We start from the raw sequence: 26079 nt of genomic DNA, 5'->3' as shown, positions 1-26079 counted from the left end.
CCAAAACTGCATGCCTCAAGAAAATGGACAGTTTGATATACTACAGAGTACCCCTGAAATCAAGGAAAGCACGTCTAAGGCAACATACCTCTGCTTTTAACTTCTGTAACTTTTCCATCAGCTTCTATTTGCAGGAAAAGTCAAGTGACTAACAAAAAAGATTTTCGTTGCATTCCAACAACTGTACTAGACTTCCATCAGGATGCTAGAAACCAGTAATTTTAGTAGGTTCTTCCTTGTCATTGAACAAAAAGCTCTTTCAAACATCATGGTTACACCTATGCTGTATCAGGTAGCAAGCAGTCTCCATTTCAAAATACACTTTGGCTTTGAAGAAGATTTTCTTTTTGAACAGTAAACTAGTGAAAGCAGAAATTTCTGGAACATTTTTATGAAATTTTTAAACCCAATTCTCTTTACATATTTACTAAATTCTAAAAGAAACTGATTTCAGTCCTTCCTTATGGAAGAATTCTTTGTATTTATATAAATGACATAAAGGGCATATGCACTTTTATATACACCTCAAAATGTATTGAGGTGTACTGCACTGACTTATGTGTTTTTCAGTTTGAAGCGGGTAATAGAAAGTACACATGAAATGTGAGAGAAGTTCTGAATATTTACACCAAATCAGTAATTCACATAGATCTGATACCGAAGAATTGTGCATACAATTATGCAAGTCTACATAYTAGACTTTGAAGTTAGTTTCAGTAGCACAATGTGGTATGCAATATTACATAGCTACTTCTATTTTTTTCTCTCTTTGCAGTTATACATCTTTATTAAGATTTATGCAGCGACCTTTGTAGGAAGCTAAGAAAATGTTGCTGGGGAACTTTTGAATCTTTGTTAGCACAAAGTGGGTATCAGTTGTGAGCAAGCTTGTCATCTAGCAAAGACCTCAGAAGTTTCCAGGGGCCAAAGAAGTGATTAGGAATTCACCTTACTGCTACTGAGATGTACCGAGCAAGGTAGTTCCTCCACAGCTAGCAAATTTAAGAATGGCTACAGAAATCAGCTTTGACAAGTTCTTTAGAGTCCAAGAATAAAGCATGCAATCACAAATAGGAAAAAGCAAGGGAACAGTGCTCTGATTTGGAATACACAATAACATAAAATAACAAACAATAATAGTGTGCATATACACATATAATTTATAATAAACAATAATAATAGAAAAAAAGCAGGCAGAAGACCAGAAACCAAAGTCCTGCTTATTCCTTCACAAAGCTGCAATGCAGCTAGAACTGAGGTAAGCATTTTTCTTGTCCTCACATTTGCCTATTCCTGACATTGAGGGAATGGAGTGGGAGGATTTAACCTCGAGGCTTGTTTAGTCCTTGGTCACTGTGCCCTGGCAGATAACCTAAGTGCTGATTACCATCACTTTCAAGATAAAACCTCCTTGCGTGCAGGCAAATCAATCCTCAACTATCTCCAGGGAAGTTTTAACATTTTACAACAGCCCAAGGACTTGCCCACATGCTTGGAGCCTCGTACTTCAGTAGATCAGTATCCCATTAGCCACCTTATATCACTCCCCAAATTGGGAGATCATAATGGGAGTTTATCCCCAAGATCAAAATACCATCCTTCCCTGACTCTGGAAGGAAAGCACATTTACATTCATAAGTCAATGTTCACATCATTAYATCTAGATTTATTGTCCAAGAGATTTGTCTTTGCTTTTCTCCTTCCTTAAAGAGCCTTTCCTCAGAGAGGAGAGTAGGCAGAGAYACCAAGGGTCTTCACCAGCATCACCATTATTAACAGTTTTCTTCTCCTCCTTTTTCCATTTCCCTCTGGTTTTATATGCTTTTTTTTTTCAGCTATATGATACCTTGTGATGTGTTTAAAATCAGAGTTCAGGAGTTGCTGGTCTGCTGCAGGTTGAGTAATACTTTTTTGTATGTTTGCACAGGATAAACATCTTTTTGCAAAACAAAAAAAGAAACCAAAAAAAAAAAAACCCAAACAAAAAAAAAAAGTCAAAGAAACCAACAACCCACACATTACTGACAGTTGCTCACTGGCCACTTCCTTTGTTGACAGCACCCAGAAAGACAATAGAAGTCATTGGCCTCAGGCACTTTGCCAAGAGCAAATAGAACCAATAGGAAAATAAGATGAAAACAAGAGCAGTAACACTAAATGATATCTATATTTTCTCCACACTAGACAGTAGCATAAATGTCAGTTAATGGAAGCAGCTGTCAGTCAAACAGAATTAGTAATAAATAACAAAAAATGTGTCATTGTCAAAAAATGAAAAAAGAAAAATGGTAATAGCAAACAAAGAAGAGTGGTTTACTGCCAAAGGGGAAAAATACACTCTCATTACTCATTTTAACAAGGCAATTTTCTTTCCATGGTTCTACCTCTTCAACTGATAAAAATTAAAAATGCCATTTTAAGTCCTCAAAATACTCTTTTGACAATCTGTTATTCAGCAATATCTTTGCTTTCTGAATAGTGTTACCTGGACAAAGGAAATTTCAGTCCGAATATCATTATATGGTATAAACTTCTCCAGTCATGAGACCTACTTGATTTTCATAACTCATACTCAAGGAAAGCAAGAACCCCCATTATATGAGATACCAAAATGCGCTGAACAAAATCCCTGGGAATTTACTGTATGCAAAAGCAGGAAGATAGCTTGAGAATTGACAGTAGAAGGTCTTTTAACATAAAATTAACATAAGTCAGAAYATTCTCATGCTCGAATTCCAATCCATTTATAATGTACAGCCTTATCATCATTGTTGAGTAAGTACATTTGAATAGTTATTTATGAAGTTAGAACAAATAACTGTTAATTTGCGGCTAAATTGGAATGAAAAAAAAAATCAGTTTTAAGTTTTAAATTTTCTCCTAGCAGGGCTATTTCAATAAATCTTTATTTAGACTCTACTTGCATACATCCTTAATTGTTGCAACTTAACCCAGACTAAAAGACAAATTTGGTGCGCTATAYAGAATTAAAAAAACAGAACCAAATATAAGCCAAGTTGCAGTAAATAGAGGCAGAATGTATATTAGCTCACAATGAACCCTGCTTGTATGGACCTGTTGTGTGTATTCAAGATATTTGTTTCACAAACTGCAGGGCAGCTTTTTTATCAGTCTGTTAACATGCTCTAGCCATGATTATGTGTCTTTAGCAACAGCAACACTGCAGTGTTAGTAATTTCCATACTTCAAATCAAAAACACAGAAAATGAAAAAAAATAAAAGGCCAAGAAGTGAGCAGAACAAATAATATTACTAAATCATACGATTTGATCACTGTATATTAAGTCACTGTATATTCTTAATCCATATTAGCAGAGATTATGGCAACTGAATAATATGGATACCTAAAACTCATGGCAATAGACCTACATAGCAGTCTAAAATTTCTCACTTGTATTTTCATCTTTTACAAAAATCAACTTCCAGATCTGCAAAGGGGTGAAAGCATGATAAGATCTTGGAGGCAGAACTGTCTGTCTCACATAAGTGGGCTCTGTCCCAGAGCCGTGTCTACTGTGAATTATGCCCTTCTCAKGGCAACAAACTTGGAGGATTCCAAACTCTTCACTGTAAGAGTCACAAAACTGGCTTCCTGGGCAGTGTTAATGTGTTCCACCCACATACAAAATATGTAATGTGTTCATTTTTCACTGTGAGGAAGTCTGAATATGGCCAGTGCAAATGGTCTCCTCTGTTATAAGAAAAGATACTTTCAAAATAGCTGGTAATTAACATACTAAGGAATTAATTCATTATGTCAATTAGAATTTGATGGTTCCCAGGAGATTATGGCTTTTTTTATGCAGAATCACAAAATGGTTGAGGTTGGAAGGGATCTCTGAGATCATCTGGTTCAAGCCCCCTGCTCCAATAGGGATATCCAGAGCACGGGGCACAGGGCGGCATCCAGGCGGGTTTGGAAGATCTCCAGAGAAGGAAACTCCACAGCCTCCCTGGACAGCCTGTGCCAGGGCTCTGTCACCCTCACACTAAAGAAGTTCTTCCACACATGGAGATAGAACTTCCTGTGTTTCAACTTATATCCATTGCCCCTTGTCCTATCACTGGTCACCACTGAGAAGAAATTGGCCCCTTCCTCCCTACATTCGCCCTTCAGGTATTTATACATATTAATCAGATCCCCTCTCAGCCTTCTCTTCTCCAGGCTAAGCAGGCCCAGCTCACTTAGTCTTTCCTCATATGAGAGATGCTCCAGTCTCAAGTAAAAGTTTGATCTACACCCTAACTTGTCCCAAATTCTTAATTCAAAACCAAAGTTAGTGTCCTTTCTTGAGTTTCATAGTGATGCTTGTAGCCTTTAGCTCAAGGTTTATCAAAACTGTTTGTACATAAAAGGAGCAGTATTCAAAGCCCTATAACCCAAAGCTTTCTCCATATTGTGATCATTACAATTGTTTTCCTTTTTTAATGATTACACTTACATTTTTATTTCCAAATTCCAGCTGTCCCAATTTTTGCTCCTCCCAATTAAATCTACAACCAGTAGTACACGTCCAAAACATGTCAAACATAGGCAGAGCAAAGAGCAATCTATAGCTCCATTGGCCAATAGATTGAACTCTATGGTAGCAAAAGCTGATGCTTTCAGTATCAGCTTCAGAGSAACATGGCACACCACAGAAGAAACAGAATTGAAAAAGGTGTCAAGCCAAATCTGTTACCTGGCTGATGAGGTTTTGCTTTTCCACCAYCAACTGCTGAAATACTGGATCCAGAAGACGAAGCTTCCATTTTTATGGACTTTCTGATTCGTGGGAGTGAAAGATGCCCAACCACAGGTGGACACTGTGACACTGGGTAGCTTGCTGCAGTTCTCCTCTGACAGACTTGCACGCACTTTTCAGCCCCATGAATAGATAAGCTTATACCTGACAAGAATAAAAATTAGCATCATTAGATACAACAGACCATCCAAGAAAAACTAAACTATAAAAATTATCATAGTTTAAAATGGGGTTGTAGCAGCCCTCTTGAAGGAGAAAAAAATTAAAAGCTATAAAAGCTTGAACTGTGTGAAAAACATGAACATCTTTACTGCTGCTGTGCTGCAGCCATCAGAGCCAGACACACTAATAGATATTTAAATTAATATAAAGTCACGGTTTAGTGCCTTGCTGGCCTGCAGGAAGAATTCCATTCCTGCAAAAATTACACATAGAGCTCACAGAGAATGATATTAATGAGKTAACTATGACAGAATGTATTAAATGACAGTTTTCTGATTGACAGACTAAAACTTAGCAAGAATGGATGTTTTTCTTCTGAACTTTCAGAAGTATCATTGAATCTAATCATATAGAAAAGATGCTACACTTCAGGAAGACCACTTTTTARCACAAAAATTATTGTCTGCTTTTAGGAAAACAGTAAAGCTACAAGCAAAAATAGTATGACCTTAAGCTKGAAAAACAACTGCCCTTTTGACCAGTCCTGTGAAACCAGTCATGGAAGRGGTTTTGAATTTTTGGCCTCTTGGGATTCTTTGGTAGATAATGTAGCACTAAGGAGAACAGAGTCACCACCTCCATAGGCAACCAGTGAAAACACTGTGGGTGCACGCATGGGAAAAAATCCTTGAGGAATGAGATAGTTCTTTATCCCATCTTTYATCTTCATCTTTGAGATGGTTTTGTACATTCAGGATTGAAGCTGCTYTCTCTCTGCCTGATTTTGCAGCACTTCATCAGAGCCAATCTGCAGGAAGTAAACCTGGGAGAGCATGCGCCCAGTTAGAGGGCTAATGAATCTGCTGGCTAGTGCAAAGGACTGTTGAAATCACATATTTGCTAATACAGAAGCCAAATCCCAGTCCCCTTATTCAGTTGATTCATCTTGTGAATGGCAGCATAACAACACACAGGAGCAGAATAACAATTATTTATTAGCCTGGACAGTGCATTTCTATGAATAAAGTGCTTTGAATAAAGGCCATATGGGACTTCAACCAGTGAGGCAAAGCTTGTGAGGTTTTCCCTTAGTTATTACAAGATTAATCACAACTGTTATCTTTCAGCATCACAATGAGGTGTTGTGTTATTTAAAAAGAACATCTCTCTGAAGCTTAAAATGGAATAAGGATATATCTTCTACCACCACTACGTATAAAACTGCATAATGATTGGTTAGATCTCAATAAGGCTGTTCTATCATTTGATCATGAAATAAGTGATCTATTTTAGGAGACAGTTCCAAGTGTAAACTGGTGGCTACTTCTCTGAGGTTGGAGTAAATTGCTTCTTTGCTTTCCCAAAGTAAAGSCTATAAACTGTCATGCAGCTGTGACTCAGCTTCCTAAACTATCTGTACAGCTCTTTTCTTCAGCCATCAAAATAAAGGATACTGCAGCCAGATCATTTTTGCTAAGGACTGCAAAATTTGCAGATTAACTGCATCAACAAGATGTTCAATCTACAATTTGACTCTAATTATATGCAACATTTTATTTCTTCAACTGAATGTTATAAAATGATAACATTGAATTATGAGGCAGAATGTGCCAGGCTTACTGGGAATTTTATGACTGTTCCCAAATATTTTTAAAACTTAAAAGTATGCAGAAATTGCCAGCTTACGYCACTGATATGACACCAATATATTTAATACAATCTGGAGTTCACCATATTCTCCTGATTTACCACTGCAGTTGACCTGTCCTCATAAGCCATTCTCTTATATAGGAAAGTATTTACATACCAGGCACAGGACAAAAATGGAAGTGTCCTTGTTTAGCTAGCATTTCAGCTTTTTCAAGACAGAGTCTAAATCTACTTTGTTGTTATTGTTAAACTATAAATAAAAATATATATAAAACTGCAAAAATGTAAGATGCTAATATTGTAGTAAGCTGAGGTATTACCTTGCTTTCCTGGGGRCCAAAGTCCTTTTAAAAGTACTGGCTCCTGAAAACACATCCTCAGGTAACACATACAACAGCAGAYGCAAGGGGGAAGGAATGGGAGAAAGGGAGGTAGAGCTACTAAGAATTGTGCCTGCCAATTAATTGTGAGATTAACACTTGGTGACCTACTGGGGCTAAGCAGACTCTAGAGTAAACTCTCCCGATTCTTATCTCAGATAATCCACCCTGATGCTGAATCATGGAGTTTGGGGGTCAGAAATGGAATAAATAGTATGCAGACCTTTAAAGAGTAGACACTAAAGCTGACATCTCATAGTTTTTACAGAGATACAGTACCCACATAAGATTTCCAGAAAGACAAGTTCCTTGTCAGYGTACTATGGACTTGTTACTCATTCTGTTCTGTTGGATGGATTTTTTGCCCTGCCTTCAGTCTTGGTACCAGGCAGATGCCCAGCACTGAAGTCCTGATGCTGTTGAACACATGGCAACATGGCCCTTAACTGCACCCATCCTGAAACACAATCATTTACACATGGGCTTGTCAGGCTGGACCCTTGGGCCATAAGTGTCCTGGCTTGTTCCAGTGGACCCTATGCCTGCTATACAAACTAAGAGGYTCTCCTGCTTTTCCATGTGTCTTAAATGTCCCACAAACAGGCCATCAGCAGCAYTTCAACCTGGGATACAGCTTGGAGGCAGGTGTAAAGCTCATGTCCTGGCCTGTAGCCATGGCTGACTGCTCATTTYGGAGGACTAGCTTCTGGCCAGAGCTCTGAAACACACTGGCCTATGGCCAGAGAGCTGCAGCTGTTAGCTGCCTCTGGCCAGCTGCAAACAAAATATATAAGAATGAGAATTAGAAGTTTAGTGTTTCAAAGACGGGTAGGATCTAGGCCTTCAGAAATTGCATATGTCACTTTCCCTTTTCTTTACAGAGCAAAATTCGTTCTCTGTGTGCAAATTTGCATCTGCCCTCCCCCTCCCTACGTACATACCCTTTCTTTTTCTSTCTGATGCTTTAGTTTGAGCCTGCAGGTTCAGGTAAGAGAAGCATCTCACCCCCTTCCTACAAACCACTCTCAACTGTGTAGTTTCTCAGCAGGGAGGTTCCTAAATAATTCTTATTGCTCTCAGCTATGTTTTTATATTATTTTTTTTTTTCAGAGCATGACTTCTTTTATGGTAAGCACATTTTATCTCTTATGACGTGGTGGTATGTATAACTACAATGCTACAGATTTTATGATGCTCCAAAATAAAGAGAACATTAGAAATGGAGTGCTAAAGTCCTTTAAAGTCAAGAATAAARGAATAAAAATCAAACGTGAAGAAGAAAAAGGAGGGAGAAATTAATAAAAGTGAAAAATGACACAGTGTGCCTATGACTTAGAATTTGCCTGCGAAGCTTCATGTGATAGTGAGGTTTGTTTTGTCAACTCTTCAGATGCCAGAGAGATGAGCAACCAGATGCCTTGGTGCTCTGCAATTGCTCTGCCAAGGTGCCTGGCTTTGCTCGTGCCTCAGCCCTGGCAAGGAGCACTGCACACCTCTGCACAGAGCAGTGCCTGCATCCAGCACGCTCCTCATCCAGCTGGCCCGGGGGCCGTTTTCCTGAGCACAGTGCCGCGATGCTAGTACCTATGGAGAYGGCTCTAATGCCAAAAGAGGGCTTGGCAAGGCACTGTATCCAAATTGAACTGCTGGAACTGAGAGCACTTCTCCAGGTGGGATKGCACTTCGCTCTCAGGTCTGGGTCATCCATAGCTCTATTCCAGTCTGCACTGCTTGGAGGGATAGATGTATCATTAGTTTCCTTCTTGGTGCAACTTCCTCCAGCCAGGGATAATAGCGACATGAATAAACCACCCAGATGCAATGCAGAGTTACAAAGCTTGTAWAAACAATCCACACAATTAATCTCAGCTATGCTGACCTGCTTCGCAGACCTTCTTTGGGATATCAGACTGCTGCTCACAGGTGCAGTATGTCCATATGGTTTGGTAAGACCTGAGTATCAGTGCTCAAGGAGAGAAATAACCTGGCTCTTTCTCTTTATGTGGCTTCTTTTCTTCTGCCTTGGGGCAGAATACTCTGCCCTCTGTGGAGCCCTTAAGAGCAGACTGTGGTAGTCATTTTCTTCAAGGCCTGTTTTAGAGTGAAGCAAGTGCAGGGGAGCCCAGATCAAGGAGAGTGGGAGAAGATCTAAGCTGCAGTGTTGCAATGATGGGCCACAAGAAGTAAGGCGCCTTCAGGCAACCTGCAGTCATCAAAGTCCACATAAGCAAGATCATAAGGAAGCATGATGGAAACATGAGAGAAAAAAAACTCTCTGAGTATACTATAGAAATGGGAAATTACGTATTTTGTTCCTTTGGACTTTCACACACAGGGAGAAAGTGGGCTAATCTGTTCACCTTAAAAAACTAAGCACCCTTTCTTCAGCCTGTGCAAGTTCCCAGCTCTGCCATTAAAGCCAATGATATATTGCTAACAGCTTCAGCTTTTACATATTTTGAAGCTTGCCCTGACAAGGGGGAGCTCAGAAAAGGCAAGTAACATGTCAAGTTTCACATGCAAAAACATCTTCACCTCAAATTCAGCACAGAGACTGCTATACTTGATGCCATGATGGACTATTCAGTTTTTTATAAATCCTGGGTGGACATGAATGAAGAAAAATTTATCTGCTGCCTCTTTGCACACAGAGAACAGAAACATTCCAGGAAGTATGTCAATCTTTTTTCTATCTAGTGGGAAAACGTTAAAACTACATTAGGATTTTCACATTTCTGAGCAACTTGAAATACCCATTCTCTAAGTGAATTAGAGAACAGAATCAGCACAGCAACAGCATTGAACCCTTGGCATTGGTAACACGAGTGATGCATAAAAATTATACCTCAATACAGATTATATTCCAAGTAGAATTTTGAAAATGGTGCAACATTTCTCTTCACATCATATATATACATTTTTATATATTTATATATATAAGTAAAACTTTAAATAAGCAAACAGAAGAATTATCAATTACAGAACCATTTGCTTCTTGGGAGCTTGACTGGATGGAAAGAAAGCTCCTCGAGAATACTGTGCACCTTGGCAAGTTCACTTTTTTGAGTCTTTGCATAGGTTTTTTTGATCAATATTTGGATAAATGGCTGCCTACTCAAGATCTATCCTACTTTCAGAAAACATTCCTTGAATGTTATTGTTTTCTTCTATCAAAAATTCATGCTGCCAGTACAGGGTGTAAGTATCTGCTCCTGACTCAGGATGAAGATTCTGCTAGTACATTGATTTTGGGTTTTTTTTTTTCCTTTTTCTTCTCTGAGGAACCTAATTCACAGAGGATTATTCCAAGCTGGCCATGAGTCTAACTTTATCCCACCAACCTTAACTCTTATGGACAAACTGGAAAAAGGGTCCACCCGTCTCAGTCTCCTGTCTCTCACAGGAATGAGTGGCAGGCACATAGGAATAGGAGCGTCACACAGAGTGATATTTTCCTGGTATTTTCTTCAACAAGTTGTTGTTAAGGTGGAAACAGAGCATTTGAATTCAACAGCCTTCGATTTAGGGKTTTTTTTTTACATAAATGTTAGCATATACAATTTTCCATGGCAAGAAAAWCGAGCTCTATTATATCTCCTCTATTTGCTGCTTTTGCTACATTGTTTTTCCTCACAAGTACTTCTGACTCTCCATTGTTCTTTCTGCAGTCTCTTTTTTTTWAAATTTATTTTTAACAAAGAGTGGACCTGTAGGTTCACTTGGTCAGCAAGACTTGAAATTCAGATGATATTTGGTCTGTGACTTCACCAAAGTCTTACACAGTGACATTCCTGAATTTGTTCTTAACCTAATAATTCCTTCATATTTCTTTTTTGACTCTGCAGAGAAAAGATTTTTTTTTTTTCATGTAGGTGTCTAAAATTAAGCTATTCTTACTCAAACAGGCCCCTAATCTCTCCTGCACCATTTCTCTATGGCTAGCCCTGAGGACGTGAGCAGATGCTATCCCGACACCAGGAATGCTCGTGCTGACAGTTGCCCCATGTACCGTTTGGAGGGTGGAAAAGGCAGCCTGCTTCCAGTATGGCAGCAAAGCACTTGCCCAAAGGTCTCAGTAGATGGACGATTTCAGGAGCAGAAGACCTCCTTCCTAACTCTCCTGCTCTAGGTCTCCATGCAAAGCACAGGTTACAGGAAATAACGCTGCATTATTCCTCTCATTTCTAATTTGAAATCCTTTTCCACTTCTGTTGCTTTATAGGTCTCATATTTATCTTTATGCTTCTGTAAAAGCATCACCGTGCCACCTCCTTAAATTAGCCAAACAAATCTTCCCAAAGGCGTGTTACCTGTCACTTTTTTTCCTGCTATGCTCCTCCTGCATTAGAGATAGCATCATGCCATGCCTGCCAGCCACGGGAAGCACTAAGATCTGCATTTTGAGTTGTAATCAAAGGCATGTCTGAGCAAGAATTATAACTCCATGCCCAAGTGGCTTGTGTACACTCTGCTTTTGTGCCATTTGCTCTGCGTGCACTTAGAAACAAATAGTCCAAGACACACTGGGAYATGGACGTAGCTTCAGACATGTAAAAGTGCTTTAAGCCCAAATGGCTAATTYGCCCCAGGTTTACAGGAGTGCTACATTAGCTGTGGTAGAGCTACATCCAGATCCAGTATTTATTTATCTCTGTTGACACAAAACAAACTCCTAGTCGATTAATACCATACGCTTATCTTGGGTCTGCCATCAAAGGACGGCTTGTACAGCCCCAGAAGTAGTTACTCAATTACCATAGCCTAGCATTCAACTGGGATAAGGTAACGTGATTTAAAAATTCCCACCGTGCTTACATTGATGCAGAAAAACAACCTGAGGTCATGAAGATGTCTTYGAGAGGAGCCATAATAGCCCTTTAATGATCTTTGTGTCAAGCAGAAGAAATACTTGTCTTCCTCAGGCACAAGTGGAGAGGAAAGCTTAGCTCAGTGACTATAAATGTCTTCTAGTTTGCTGTTTAATTGTTGGTGAATTGAAGGAAGGACCTTCAGAGTGATCGATTGTGGGGCTCCTTGTTAGTGGATGTGAACGTAGACAAGTGCCCACAGTGCCTGGAGCCACCGTGCTGAGTAGCTCCACATCTCTCAACTAAACTGCTTCCAGCAGCTGAACTGCCTCGGGGCTGTGGAGCCAGACACAAAGTTCTGCCTAGGCAAGTTTCAGGTGCCTGGCTGAATAAGGTGCCCAGCTTGATGGATTTGTAAGTCCCGTATTTGTATTTCTGCCTAATGCTTCACTACTTAGTTCCCAACCACCAAAAGAAACCCGCCTGGATGCCACCCCGTGCCACATGCTCTAGGTGTGCCTGCTTGAGCAGGAAGGTTGGACTAGATGATCTGTAGAGGTCCCTTCCAACCTTAAATATTCTGAAATATTCTGAAATATTCTGAAAACACATCATCCGGTGTACATAGACCACTACCTTTAGCAGGTAAGCTGATAAGACAAATGCCAAGCAATTTGTGTGGAAAATATGCTCTGCTACAGTTCTCTCAGGGTGCTGCAATCAGGGTCATTTTTCACCATTCTGAGTGACTGAAATCTTACTGGGGTTGTCCACATTTCTGGTGTTGTCTTTGCTATTCTACTCTGGATCTATTTTGTGGGGTTTTTTTTYAGTAGCTGCTTCAATTTACTTCTGTGTTGCAACAAGATTTTTAATCATATCAAAACTGCATTCATTCTGAATGGTCATTTTTATAAATGAGGGGAAAGAAAAAAGAGAGAGARAAAAAACATTTCCTTTGCTCCCAAATYCAGACTGTCAACAAAATGTTGTTTAGCAAATAAATCTGACCTTATCTAGATTGGAAAATTCTGTTTTTTCATTTTGGAACATCTTGTCACATTTACAAAATTTAATAAATCAAATAGAATACAAATTATCAATTAGAATACCAATTGCCTCTGAGCAAGCCAAGAAACAATTATCATATCAATTACTGAAATGCCATCTGGAATACCAATCATCAATTAATGTTATTGTGATATACAAATGGTAAGGAATAATTTCAAAACATAAAATTAAAACCAGAAAGCAAAGCACATAAGGATAATAAAATGAAATACAGTGAAAGCAAGAAGTACAACCAAAATTAAAATTTCCACTGTTTGGACCAAAAAAACCAAAATATGGTCAAAAGAGATTCAGAGCTTTGGATGTTCTATCTTGTATTATATCCTGTCTACAAACAAGTGGAATAGCCTTGCATTATAATGGATACAGTAGGTTAATGCAAAAACAAGCGGTTTGTATCTCTATTTCTGTCACAATAAATCGCATTTTATGTCAACACTTTTTTCTTTGAGGCATTATCTGCTTTCTTAAAAAAAAAAAAGAAAGATTAGCTATTTATTCTTAAGTGGCACTTAATGATTTGGAAACTATGCTGTAACTCGTCTTACTCATTTTATTACACACATAGAGCATTTACTTGCCCAAAATATTCAAAACAATGAGACCATTTGAAACTTAAGTTTACTTGTGTTGCATTCAAAATTGTCTTCTTTCCTAATGAAAAAAACAGTTATTGCTTGGATTTTCCCAAATCAAGGACATTATTGAGACTACATTCTTCATAGTACAGTTAGTACAGTTAGTATAAACATCAGGGTAAACTGCAATGCCCAATGAAACAAAGTTAAGTCACAGRTGCTTTTTTATCCATGCAAAATATATTTTGAGATATATATTTTTAAAGTATTTATTTTTCTGACAATGCATTGGCTGAATGTCATTTGCTATACTTCAAATATCCTAGTTCTCATTTTATCGTAACTAATAGGCTATTCCCTATAATGCAGAGCTGTGAATCAAGATACTGCAAGTAAATACTTAAAATATCATCTGTGAAATGGCGGGGGGGGAAGGGGAAAAAAAAAGAAATAAAAAGGAGACTTCACAGGTAGGGGAAGGATAGCAAGATAGCTCAGGATACATCTGGGTCTGCCTCTACAAGATGGGCTGTCCCAGGACCGCCTCAGCTCTCATGGGCACCTTATCTACCTGTGGGTGCCCCAGAGTGACTCAGGTGCTGGTCCTGCCTGTGCCATGCTGCACGGGGACTGGTGGGGAGTCCACGGACAGCACATCCACCAGCATTCCTGCCCTTGCTCTGCCCTTGCCCCGGGCTTCAAAATACTCTCTGCCCAAAGCTGAGATTCATCAACTCTAAGTTATCTTTTACTTTCATGATAGTTTTAATTACATCTTAACACAATTTCAGGAGCAAGCTCTAAGACAGCAAAACTTACTTCCTTTATTTTATTTTGTTTTATTGATGGGAAATAACATATCTCAGACTGTAGTAAAGTATATTTATTTGARTAAATTTATTTGAGAAGTGTAGAGGAGAGTCTACACTGGAGCCAGYCCCAAAGGCTCCCAGTCCTCCTGAGGAACAGGCTGCAGGACACAGRGGTGGGAAGACATACTCTGCTGTGCTCTGAACAGCTCCAAAGCCAGGAAAAGCATTGATCCCAGTGAAGTCTCCAATGCCAAGACTTCTAAGTGGTCATAAGTGAGGGCCATCCCCAGAGGAGACGGGGACAACAGCTGCCAGTGAAAACCTGTGTTCATCTGCCACCTAACCTTTCTGGAAACACTCCAGACAATTAACCACAGCATGATGCTACTGGAAAGTGTATGTATACCTGCCATGTTCGTAGAGACGTTCTCATAGGGATCAAACCAATTGCTCTGAACCTACACCTATGGATGGAGCTTCTGCTCATTTCAGTTCAGAAACGGAACAAGTTTCTGGCAGAAGACTAAAAACCTTACAAAGACAATAGCAGTCCTATAATGATTATCTAAATTCATTTGAGATATGGAAAGAAGCCCTCTACTCCTCTACGGATGGTTAATGTTTGAATTACTTTTTTCCTTTATAGCAGAATTGGAAAATACTATTGGAGGCTATAAAACTCCAGTAACTGCATACTAGGCTCTCTAATTAGAAGTCTCTAATATACAGTCCATGCTGTAATTCATCTACTGAATAACTGTTCTAGGCTAGGGCAATGCCATTAATTCAAGTGTGAACAATTCTCTGAGACAGCAGCAATTCAGAAAAACACATCAAGTATCTAAGACAGRCTTTGAGCTGTATGTTATGAACTACACATATTTGATTGGTACTAATTGGGTACTCGTAACAATTAAGAGGAGGCATACGAGAGACACAGATTTTCTGAAGCCCCCTAGAAGAAACTGTTTATAGAAAGAAACAGGGGCCTAAAGCTGATTCTTGTGACTGTCTTCTCAGTAAAAGGATATTTACTACTACTCTTTCAATAAAACTGCCTTTTCTACATTTATACCTCTTACGCTGATTTTCCAGCTACTCCTATTTGTTTTTCAAAATTTCTTATGGAAAGGAAAACACACAAACATATATAGTAAATAACCTATCTATGCAATCATGAAACTTATTAGTATTCAGAGAAGGACTTAACATGTCATTAACCAGTAGTGTCTTCCAGCAGGACATTGGCATCTGAACAGTTAAAGATAGTTGTGTTCTCTGCTGCTTTAATAGTACTGGTCACAAAGGGAAAAGTAGTACACAGAAGCAGCAGAGTATTCAGAAATCAAGAAAACAGTAAAGTCCATAAAGTCCATTAGTCCACTTAAAGGAAAAAATACTGATGAAGGCTCTTAGTTAAAAAATAAAATAAAACAAAAGCCTTCTAAATGGAAAATCTTTTAAAAATCAAAACAAAATCCCACAGCACAGCAGACCTCAGACAGCTGCCCTATATACTCCCTGAAGGAAAGAGCAATGTGTGTCTGCTCTTTCCTGGATAAGTCCCAGAAGATAAAAGGCACCTAAAATCCTGGATCCCACTGGATTCTTCTCTTTCTTGTAATGTATTTGTGAATGTAAACCTAAACCTAGAACAGACTGGATTTAGAAATATTATTCTTATTAAATTGGCATGAGGAGCTGATAACCAACMAGAAATATTTTTCTTCTTTTACATAGGAAAACAAGCTTGCTTAGAGAATGGATCACGACAGTCAATTATAATTCACTAACAGCAATCTAGAAATACATGTCAAAAGAAGATTTTCATGCTTCAGTCAGTAAAGTACATTATATGCCTAAAAGTGTAGACTAAATGCCTATGCCTAAATAATGTAGATGAGTTAGGACTAAAAGGAATGAAGGTCTTTGAGAAAATGAGYGCTGGTAAGGACATAACTGTTATGCTCTCTCTTATTTTCTCATACTACTACTACTATTTTCRAGCTACTGTTTTTTGATTTTACTCCTACCTGTGCAACTCACAAACTCACTCCTCACAAGATGCTTTTTCAGCGACGCGTCTTGGTCTTCAGCTGGCCTTTTTAAAAATAAATCTAAGCCAATCAAGTTGAAAGAAATTCCATCACCTACAGTCCTCAACCTTCTTACGCTTTCCTAATTAGCAATCCTTTTTATAGTTAAATACAACAGAAGCTAAATATTGCACCAAATAAATAACAGTTCATAAGTATTTCAAATTACTACAAATTGTAGAATTCCACAAAGTTCTACAAAAACACTCAAGACACTTGGTAGTCTTTTCTATTCCCTCACTACTTTTTCTTTTTTTCCATTTAATTGTATATGTCAAAATCTTTTACACCTTATAAAAAATAAAAAAGATCAAAGCAGTTACTTTAATCCAATCTCTCTGAATATCCATAATTGAAAAAGCAGCGATTATTCTCTTTAACACTAAATTCAAATGTTTTATATRAAGATCATGAATGTTCTTGAATTATGCAAAGTGATAATTCTCTGATGGCTTTCTGTCTGATTTATGCAAGTGCAGGAGTCTACAAGCRTAAGGAACAACGTTATTTTCTATCTTTTTATTAGATTGTGCACCAGTTCATCTCCTCTACTTAATTTTACGACTACACCTACCATTAATGAAGTGTGAAGGCTAGTTTGCCCTTTCTATAGAAATGAACATGTACTCCCTGCTGTAAACATGTTAAGTATCAACATGTACCTTTGAAGGGTGCAAATCCCAATTCTAACTATATATGTAAAAAGCAAATGGAGTCGGTTTTCCTATATTCTGATGGAAGTCATGAGAAATATTTGGACCTAGCTATAACTTCTTCKATGAGGAGTGCTGGGAAGGAGAGCATATGACAACTCGCATAAGGCTAATCCTTCAGCCCATTTTTCTGAAACTTTATTGCAGTGAATCACAGGCTAGTTCCACTTTTTCCCCTCTTTTTTGAAAGATTCCTGTTCAACCTGCAATCACTTGGTATGACCAGCTATCAGCTTTCTTACAGATACAATACTCTGTGTCCACGATGTAAGCATCAACTCTGTAAAATGTACCACTTGCCGAACTGCTAACTGGCCAAACTGCCTGTCAAGCCTTTAGCCGACTTCCAAATTTACAATGAAGTTCTCAACAGCACACTTCACAAAGCAGAAAAAAACCTAAAAAACCTTTCAGATTACATTGATTCTATTACTTTCATTGCAATTTGCAAAAGGAGAGCTTTTACTTACCCACAACTCTAGCAAGCAAAAATATCACTGCAGAGGTATCTTAAAAGAACATGCACATCAGGTAACAGTTACTAACTTTACAGCTTAAGTTTGTTCCCAAAGTTAAACTTTTCTAGAGATGTTACATAATATGAATAATTCAATTGAGCTTATTTTTAACTACGTTTACTTTTAATTGTACTACTGAAGTATTGAACTTAAGGTTGTCACTTCTAAATGGCTTGTTACATTAATAGAAAAAAAAGTCTTCCACAAACTTTCCTGTAATCGGAGGTGCTTTACAACCTGTTTCTTCTAGATGAGCACAGCACAGATGCTTGCACCATCAGCTGCTCCTAATTGCAGCCAAAACGGCTTGCTTTCCCCAAGCTGAAGACTAGTGAAATACAGATTATTGTRAAATAGAGAGAAACAAAGCGTGAAGCAAAGCTCACGGGTGAAGCCYGCTGTCTTTAGCAGACACCAAGGGTTCGAGGCAACTCCTCATCACATCTTTGGGAAGTTCAGGCAGCCTAGACTGCGTTTACACTCAGAGGCAGCACTAATAAGATAGTATGGAAGATGAAAAGGAAACTTGTCTACTGACCTGCCCTAACGCTCTTTACACTCCCATGCAAGAACATTCTCCCATACTCAARCACTCTTTGAATCATCATGGTCACATTAAGCAGAGCAGATTGGGTTTTTTTTTTTTTTCAGAACTATTTCCATTGTATTTGCAATTTGCAAATTTGATTATATTTGCAATTTGATGGGAACTATCTCCTGCTAGTCCATCACCCTCCTTGCCACCATGTGAAGTCTTCCATTGGAAGCAAAGCTTCTAAAAGAAGTCTTTAAGCTTCTTTTCACAGAATAAGAAGCTGCACACACTTGGACACTACAAACTGCATTCTACAGAGCTATCTATCCAGATGATGATGGTTTCATAATGAAACACTCAAGTTCCCACTGCAAGGAAGATATCAGGATTTCATCTGATGCTGCGGAATTTCCAGTGGAAAAGAAATTCCACATTCCTTCAATCTATTGCATACAGATAAGAGGATATTAAGCAATTCAGTTGAGGACTGAGAAAAATCAGAGGAACACAGAGACAAGTACTGAAGTCATATTTCTCTGAACGGCAATGCATGAAGTTTTTTTTTCCTTTAATAAAAAAGGGACCCATTCTTTTTCTTCCTCTCTTTCTCTTTCTTTCTTTCCCTTTCTCTCTCTCTCTCTCTTTCTCTCTTTCTTCCTGATTAAAAAAAAGAAAACAAGAAAATAAGTCCTGTCATGATTTTGGAAATGCATGAAAAAGCAGCCCAAAACCAAGAAATAGAAAAAATATATTTTAAGTATATTCACATATAATTAACTCAGATGATATCTAGGGATATCTTATCACAAGTATTACCACCAAGCTCTATCTAGTTCTCCRAGTCTATTTTAAGCAAACATTGTGATGAGATTAGTTAGCAGGTAGCATCTTTAAAAATGACATCAGGATAATACAACTTTTTCCTTTCCACATATAAAATCTCTTTTCTAGTTCTTGTAAATCTTAAATTCTCTGGGAACATTTTTAGATGCTGTAAAAACTCACCTTTCTCTTAGAGGAGAGTGCTTCTTAAAGGCAACTTTCTATGTTTGGAAATTCACTGTAGAGGTTGCTATGGTGATTAATTTTAAAAGTGAAATTCTCCCATTTTAAAGTTTTTTCTTTAAAGAAGAAATGCTCCATATTAGGTCCCAGTCCCCAGCAAGGCAAATATAAATGAAAATTTGTCTATGTTATAGGATTGAGTACATAGTGTATCTTCAGTGTAACTCAATCTTCAGGACCTGAGACATTTTGAGGAAAAAATACCTGGAAATGGCTACTTTTGCCTAAAAGTGAAAGTAAAAAAAAAATAGAAGAATTAGGGGACAAAATCAGCATCTTCAGGAGTCAAACTGTAGACAACAGGCCAAGTGATACCAATGAAAGCAGGGAGAAAGGTAAGGAAGAAATGGTGGTGATGATACTTGGAGCACAGTACTAACACAGCAAAGGAGAACCACCTTGGTGTTAGCTGAGATATTGTCATCAAGTGGCAAGACAGAGAAGAGCATTGCATCCCCAAAGAAAGAATCTTGAAGCCAAAGACTTTTCATGAATGGACTTAAAGTGCCTTCAGTTTTCTTTTTGTGCCTCAAGATGCACTTTCAAGTGGACACCTCTTGTACTGGCTTCTCCCCTGCACATTGCTCTTCAGGGCTGCATTAAACCTTGGGTTTCCACAAAAGAGTATGATCTTCAGAAAGCAAACAAATGCATCCCTGTTCCTGCAGCAGGAGACCAGCAAGTGCCATTTGTCCTCCAAAAAACACGCCATAGTGTTCCACATTACGTCACGCAACTTGTCACTGCATAAACTGTCACTGCAGAAATCATCGCAAGTGCGGTGCCTGTTCAATATATGGGCAATTTATGGCTTCCTTATTCACATAAAGATCACAGTATTGTGACACAGATGCATTATTCATTATGTGCTTAATATTTTATCTCTGCAGACAGAAGTATCTGTAGAAGCACAATTAAAATGTCTGATGTAGACAGAGTTGATTTTAACACGATTAGTCAAATTTATTTTGGAATCTCGCTTGACCTTAAAGCTTCAAAAAAGCAATGCTCTGTGGTTTAAATGGAAAGAAGATGTTGAGATTCATGCTGAGATTCATGTGGTACAGTGTCTGAATACCATTCTTGTTACCTTGAACAACTATCTGGGAAAGACTTTTCATTTGACCTCCATACCATATCTGTCACGGTAATGGCAAAATATAGTAAGTTACATCAAAATATTTGAAGGTAACCAGAAAAGGTCAAGAGGAAAATGAAAGAGATTGGAAATTTTAAAATGACAGAGCATGCAAATAGTAGTGCTGCTSTATCTTTGTCAAAGTTTAATGAATTCACATGCTTTGTATTTAGTTATAGGACTTCTGGGACTCTTTTCTTCAAGACATCAGAATGACAGGTATGCATTAAGAGGAAAGCTGGATAGAAATTAGTCCTTATTTATGATCCCAGCCCTCAAAGCAACAATACTTCTCCTAAATTACTGATCTAAGAATCCAATGAGTTCCAAAGAGTTCCAGTGTACAAGAAGTCCAGGAGAAATGTATTTGCTGAAAAGGGAGGTAAGTGGGATCCAGTGCACAAACATCTAAGCTAGTGCAAATATGGTTCTAAAGTGAGTTTTACCTCCAGTGTTTCAATGGGTAATTTTGTTCTTTTATTCAGTAATTTTTGTAGCAGAAATCCGTGGATGAAAATGTTAACTATTCTGCACATTCACTCTTGAATAAAGGTCTTTTTAAGAACTGTACACAAATTACACTCCAGAATATCCAGCCTGAGACTTCCCTTAGAGATTGATAGCTTCCAGTGTGACAGTTTTCTGTTTAAAGAAATAAGCCCAGAAGTGTTCAAGGTTGTTTAAGACAGATAAGAAAAACAAAGGAATGAAGATGGCAAGGTTAAAAAAAAAAAAAAAAATAAGAACCAGACCAACTTTATCCCCAGTGCTATATTCCTACTTGGATTTTAATCACAGAAATTCAATTCCTAGCACTGAAACAATGTACCAGCTTTCAGATCAGTGGAAAAAAAATATACATGAGCATGTTGTCAAAAGGCTACTTCAGGAGTTCATATCTATGCAGCAGAAGTGAAATGGCAGATTTTTTAAGAGGACAGAGGACAAGGTATTTAAATTCTACAGAGCTTCAGGCACAAAGAGGTTAGGATTTATGAAAAATAAGCAGGGATTTAAAAGATCAGTTCCTTCACATTGCAAGAGGCAGATGGTTCTCAGAAGCTATTGTCTGACAATGCACATTGCTCAGGTTGGGTCTATCTTGATGACAATTATATTTGTCTCAGGAAGCTCCAGAAAAGTCTCCCAAAGAGATCATCAGCCACTGAYAGCTCTACCACCATGCAACAGTCACTGCAGCAGTGCATCATATATTTTTAAACTCTAGACCCATCCTTTAACTTTACCATACACAGAACTTACAGAAATGGGGAAGAAACACCAAAGGAGAGATAAAGGGCCACTCTTTTTCATTCAGCTTTACTACTCTAACTTTTATGTTCTTGATTCATTTTCACCTTACAGTTGGGAGGATAAATACTAAACTTGAAAAGCATCACGTGTCACTGGAAGAGATTGCTGCAAGAGTGAGGAGCAAGAGGCATTGCCTATAACCATTTTCAGTGGTCTATAAACCCACTCAACCGTTGCCTCCTGACTGCAAAAACAGAGGAAAGGTTTTTAGGCACCAGGAAGACCATTTCCTTTGAAAAGCAATGGAAATGCTTTTCATTTCCTTTCATCATCCAGAYGGGATGCTCATCACCTCTGCAACAGGCATGAGATGACACAAACTCAATATCATGACTTGTAAACAAAGCACTCTGAAGGTAGAAAATCAGAACAAGGCTGGTGATTCAGTAGTTAAGCAGAAAAAAATGCTGGGACTGAAGGAGAGTGAAGGAAAATCAGATCGAGCCTTACGTTCTGCCTTGGCACTCCTGTCAGACCTACAGCTTAACCACCAAAAACAGTCAKGAGAAGTGGGAGGTTTGTCACTGTTTCTCACACACTGCTGTGAACCTGTTGTACTCCGGAAGGCTGAGCTGTCTGCGCCTTGGCATGCAATGGAGTCAGTACATTAATATAAAACAATTATACAGAATGTCTTAATTCATTTTTAATGAATGTACAAGAGAATCAAGAGATCATGGCACATAAGGGAAGAGGGAATGGTCCCCTGGGGAAGGTGGCATGGGAGTCAGGTGGAGAGAGCCTTGGGCCACCCTGAGCAGACCTATATATATTCAGTCAGTTCAGAATGGTGTTATGATCTCCTTCCTCTCCTTAAAACACATCCGAGTTCCTTCCAAGGGCTTATATATTCAGAGATGAAGGAAAGAAGCAAATAAAAACACACAACTCTGTGTACCATACAAAATATCTGAACACAATTTTTGGCCTTGCACAGAATGAGAATAAAAAGACACACTGGATTTTTCACCCCTCAGAAAAGAAAAAAAAAAATTCAGTGTAAGGAATAGACATTTTTATTATAAACTTGGAAACTCCACAGTACAGATAACCATAGAAACATAAGGAATCATTTAATTAGAGATAACAGCTTTTATGGATAGCAAATTTCTAGTTTACAAGACAGAACAGAGAAACACAGATCTAAAGTTAATTAAGTAGTATTTAAAGAAAAACACAGATCTACTTAAATAAGCAACTGGCCTTCCAAGTAGCAAGGCCGGCTGAGTTATTCTGAGACTGGATCAAAATGGTGAGTGCTAGTAGCACAGCACAAGGAGATCAGGTTAAACTGTGAGGGAAAATTTGGTTTCTTTGCTTCCTCCAAGTGCCTTTCCTGTCAGCACTGGCCAGTCCCTCACAGTAACAGCAACACCATCATTTCCAAATGAGAGAGATGTGCTGTGTAAGTAATGGAGCAAATCCAATGACTCAGTATCCTGCATTACAGAGCAAGCTGCCAGCAATTCAACTGCTAAATTTGAAACCTTGATATTAGATCAATGACCGATTCAGTTCCAGTTGGATGAAGGACCTTCTGCAATGAAATCTCCTGCAACACTGCTAAATGGCACCATTAGCCTGAAAAAAGTGTGGCCAAGTGCCATTAATATGCCATAAAATTAATCTGTGGCTGCTATGCCATCCATGAATGGTGTTCAGAGGCAATAGAGGTGGACACGAAGGACATCCATTCCTCTCATTGCTGRGCAGATGTGCTGAAGTGTCTCCGAACAGTATGAGGAGAGGATGGCAACATGGTGCTCCCAAGGTGCTGGATTCTCAGAGCTCAAGCAAGAAATCCTCTGATTTCCCATTGTGACACCTCAGGATTCTTGGAACACCTTAACTACGTTACCCATAGAGGAGTTACTAACCAAGACACTGGCTGAGTGCAAAAATAACCTGCCTACTGAAACAGTCAGCAGCCTCATGGTAGGGAGGAAACCCTCTTGCAAACAGAGGACCTCCATAGGTCTAAAACCATTGCTCAGACCATTAACTATAAGTATGTATTTAGTACTGCCAGTGAAGTTTGCATGATCCCATTTACCCAAGGGCAAAATGATCCACTTGCTGTGGCATTGAGAAATCCTGATATAATGGAGAAGGTTATCAGTTACTTCAGCGTACTTGACAGACAGATCAAGGGCACTGTTGACTCTGCTCAGCTATACACATCAGCTGGGGTTTCGGTGTGGTGAAGTGTAACCTGAACTAGGCAACACAACCTCAAGCAAAAGACAGTTTTGTTTTAAGAGAAAGGGAGCTGAGATAGAAGAAATCCAGGAACATGATATTAAGTAACATCTAATTCTTAACGTGTATTTGAAACAGAATACCAAAGAAGGCTCTGGAAGACTCTTTCTGCACACATCAAATAACCATGGACATCTGAGATATTCTAGCTGAGTTAGCCTGGAAATACTCAGACCCAGGAGGCAAAAGGATTCAAGCAATGATCAAATACYCCTCCAGATCCTTCAGACATCTTACTGAATCCTCAGCGTGCACAAGGCAGCTAGCGCACAACAGTGCACAGTGGAAAAGGTTGAAGTGGGGGTGGTTGAAGATCTAGGAACAGGCATTTGACTGGAAAAATGAAGAAATGAGGAAAGCAGTAATCCTAACACATTCCTAGAGGATTATTAGTGAAGAACTTGCCCACGAACGAGACAGAGCCTCACTGCTGTGCCTGCAAGGTCACCACAGCAGGCTTGGGGCAGCGCCAGTAGTGCAGATCATTTGACAGTGACCCTGACAATATAGGAGAAGTTATATACAGACTGAAAACAAGTTGGTCGCTACTGTCAGCAGAAATACCAGACAGCATGTACTTACTAGAGCACCCCAGATAATTCTTTGGCACAGAAAATAAAAATTTCATCTCCCAACAGTAAGTTAACAGCCCTGACTGAAGACTTAGGGAATCCAGAAAAAAAATAGTGAGAAGTGTGAGTTACTACAGGCACTCAAGAATTATTCACATTCAAGGACTAGACAAACTGCAAGTGGCAAAATATATCTCACACAGAATCACAGATTCACAGAATGGTTTGGGTTGGAAGGGACCTYTCGAGGTCATTATTCCAACCCCACTCCTCAAGCAGGGACACCCAGAGCATGTGGCASGGGGTGGCATCCAGGTCAATTTTGAACATCTCCAGAGAAAGAGACTCCACCACCTCTCTGGGCAGCCTGTTCCAGTGATCTGTCATCTCCTGCATATCTTGCTATTATATGAGTGATGAGATGCCAATTCATGACTGGATTGCCACCCTGTGCCACATGCTCTAGGTGTGCCTGCTTGAGCAGGAAGGTTGGACTAGATGATCACTACACGTCCCTTCCAACCTTTAAGATTCTGTGATTCTGTGTACTTTTGCGTCAGGGACCTATATATTATTCCAGCAGAACTAAAAATTAATATTCTTCATGAGATAAATAGCACTTCACATGAGAGACACAGAAAAGCAAAGCAGTTTATCTGGTTATCAGTCCTGAGGCATGAACATAAGCCTGTCTCACACAGTGCAAGTTGTGGAATACAGCAGAMGGAGGGATGCATCCGCCAGGGAGAAAAGGGAATAGGTCTCTTCACTTTCAGTGAGAGGAAGAATACAACCTCAGCTGATGACTTCCTCAAATTCTGAGACACGGGTTAAGTAAAGGGCTTGTTATATTTGGGCTGATGTTATCAGATACGAAACTAAGCTAGGTGTTGTAATGACATGAAGAAGTGGGAGATAATCTTGAGCTTATCCAAAGGAGCCTGAAGCCTAGCAGACAGGCAGACAAAGAAAAGACAAAGGTACAGACAAAGAAAAAGAAGCCCCAAAATGCCAAAAACAAAACCAGAAAGCTGTAGCAACCTGCATAGCTCTTGGAGGGAGACACGGAGCTTGGAGATGAAGTTGCTTGGAGACTCCTTAGCTTACATGTATCTCCATGGCTAGTACTGGGCCTAAATTTACAGGACCTCTGCAAATTGCAAGTTCAGACACATGTTACATGCTTTGTGAGGCACATTTTCCTCTTCTTGTTGAAAAAAGATTAAAACATTAATTTTCTACATATTTAATGCAAGGAAATTAAATTTATTAAAGATACCAGCAAGTTCAACTTTCTCAAAACAATTTCCTTCATTTTTACTTGTTGAATTATTCTTCTTTTCCATAGTTTAACTTTTTCTCACTAGTTTACTGAGAAAATACTTCCTTGCTTTTATGTTTACTAATACATTACAAAAGACAATAGAAGCACGTAATCTGCCTTAAACTTTAGTTACATGTCTAGCAGTTGTAAGTTATGGTTATGTTATACTAAATTCAACTACTTACAATGTGTAATGTTGCAGAAAATAAGAATAAATTATTCTCATATTAAATATTCACTTTTATAATACTAAACAAAACCAAGAAACTTTAGAACGGACATAAACTGAAGTTACAACAGATTCTCTTAGCATTCTTT

General features: G+C 38.7%; 1 protein-coding gene across 2 annotated transcripts in view; it reads right to left on the bottom strand.

Annotated features, from left to right (window-relative positions):
- ANO4 (anoctamin 4) overlaps positions 1-26079 on the bottom strand; it is a 160850-nt gene that overhangs the window by 102588 nt on the left and 32183 nt on the right. The window contains exon 2 of one of the 2 annotated variants that reach the window (XM_026053523.1): positions 4704-4910. In XM_026053523.1, the coding sequence (XP_025909308.1) occupies positions 4704-4773 (70 nt within the window). In that variant the 5' untranslated portion in view covers positions 4774-4910. Of the gene's footprint in view, positions 1-4703; positions 4911-26079 lie in introns of those variants that run through there. The other variant, XM_026053522.1, reaches the window with a different exon arrangement.

Source organism: Nothoprocta perdicaria, unplaced genomic scaffold, assembly GCF_003342845.1.
Source record: "Nothoprocta perdicaria isolate Ctin4 unplaced genomic scaffold, notPer1 scaffold_116, whole genome shotgun sequence".
In the NCBI taxonomy this organism is placed as follows: domain Eukaryota; kingdom Metazoa; phylum Chordata; class Aves; order Tinamiformes; family Tinamidae; genus Nothoprocta; species Nothoprocta perdicaria.
Note: the sequence above shows the minus strand (reverse complement) of the source record. Positions and strands in the feature narration are given on the sequence as shown.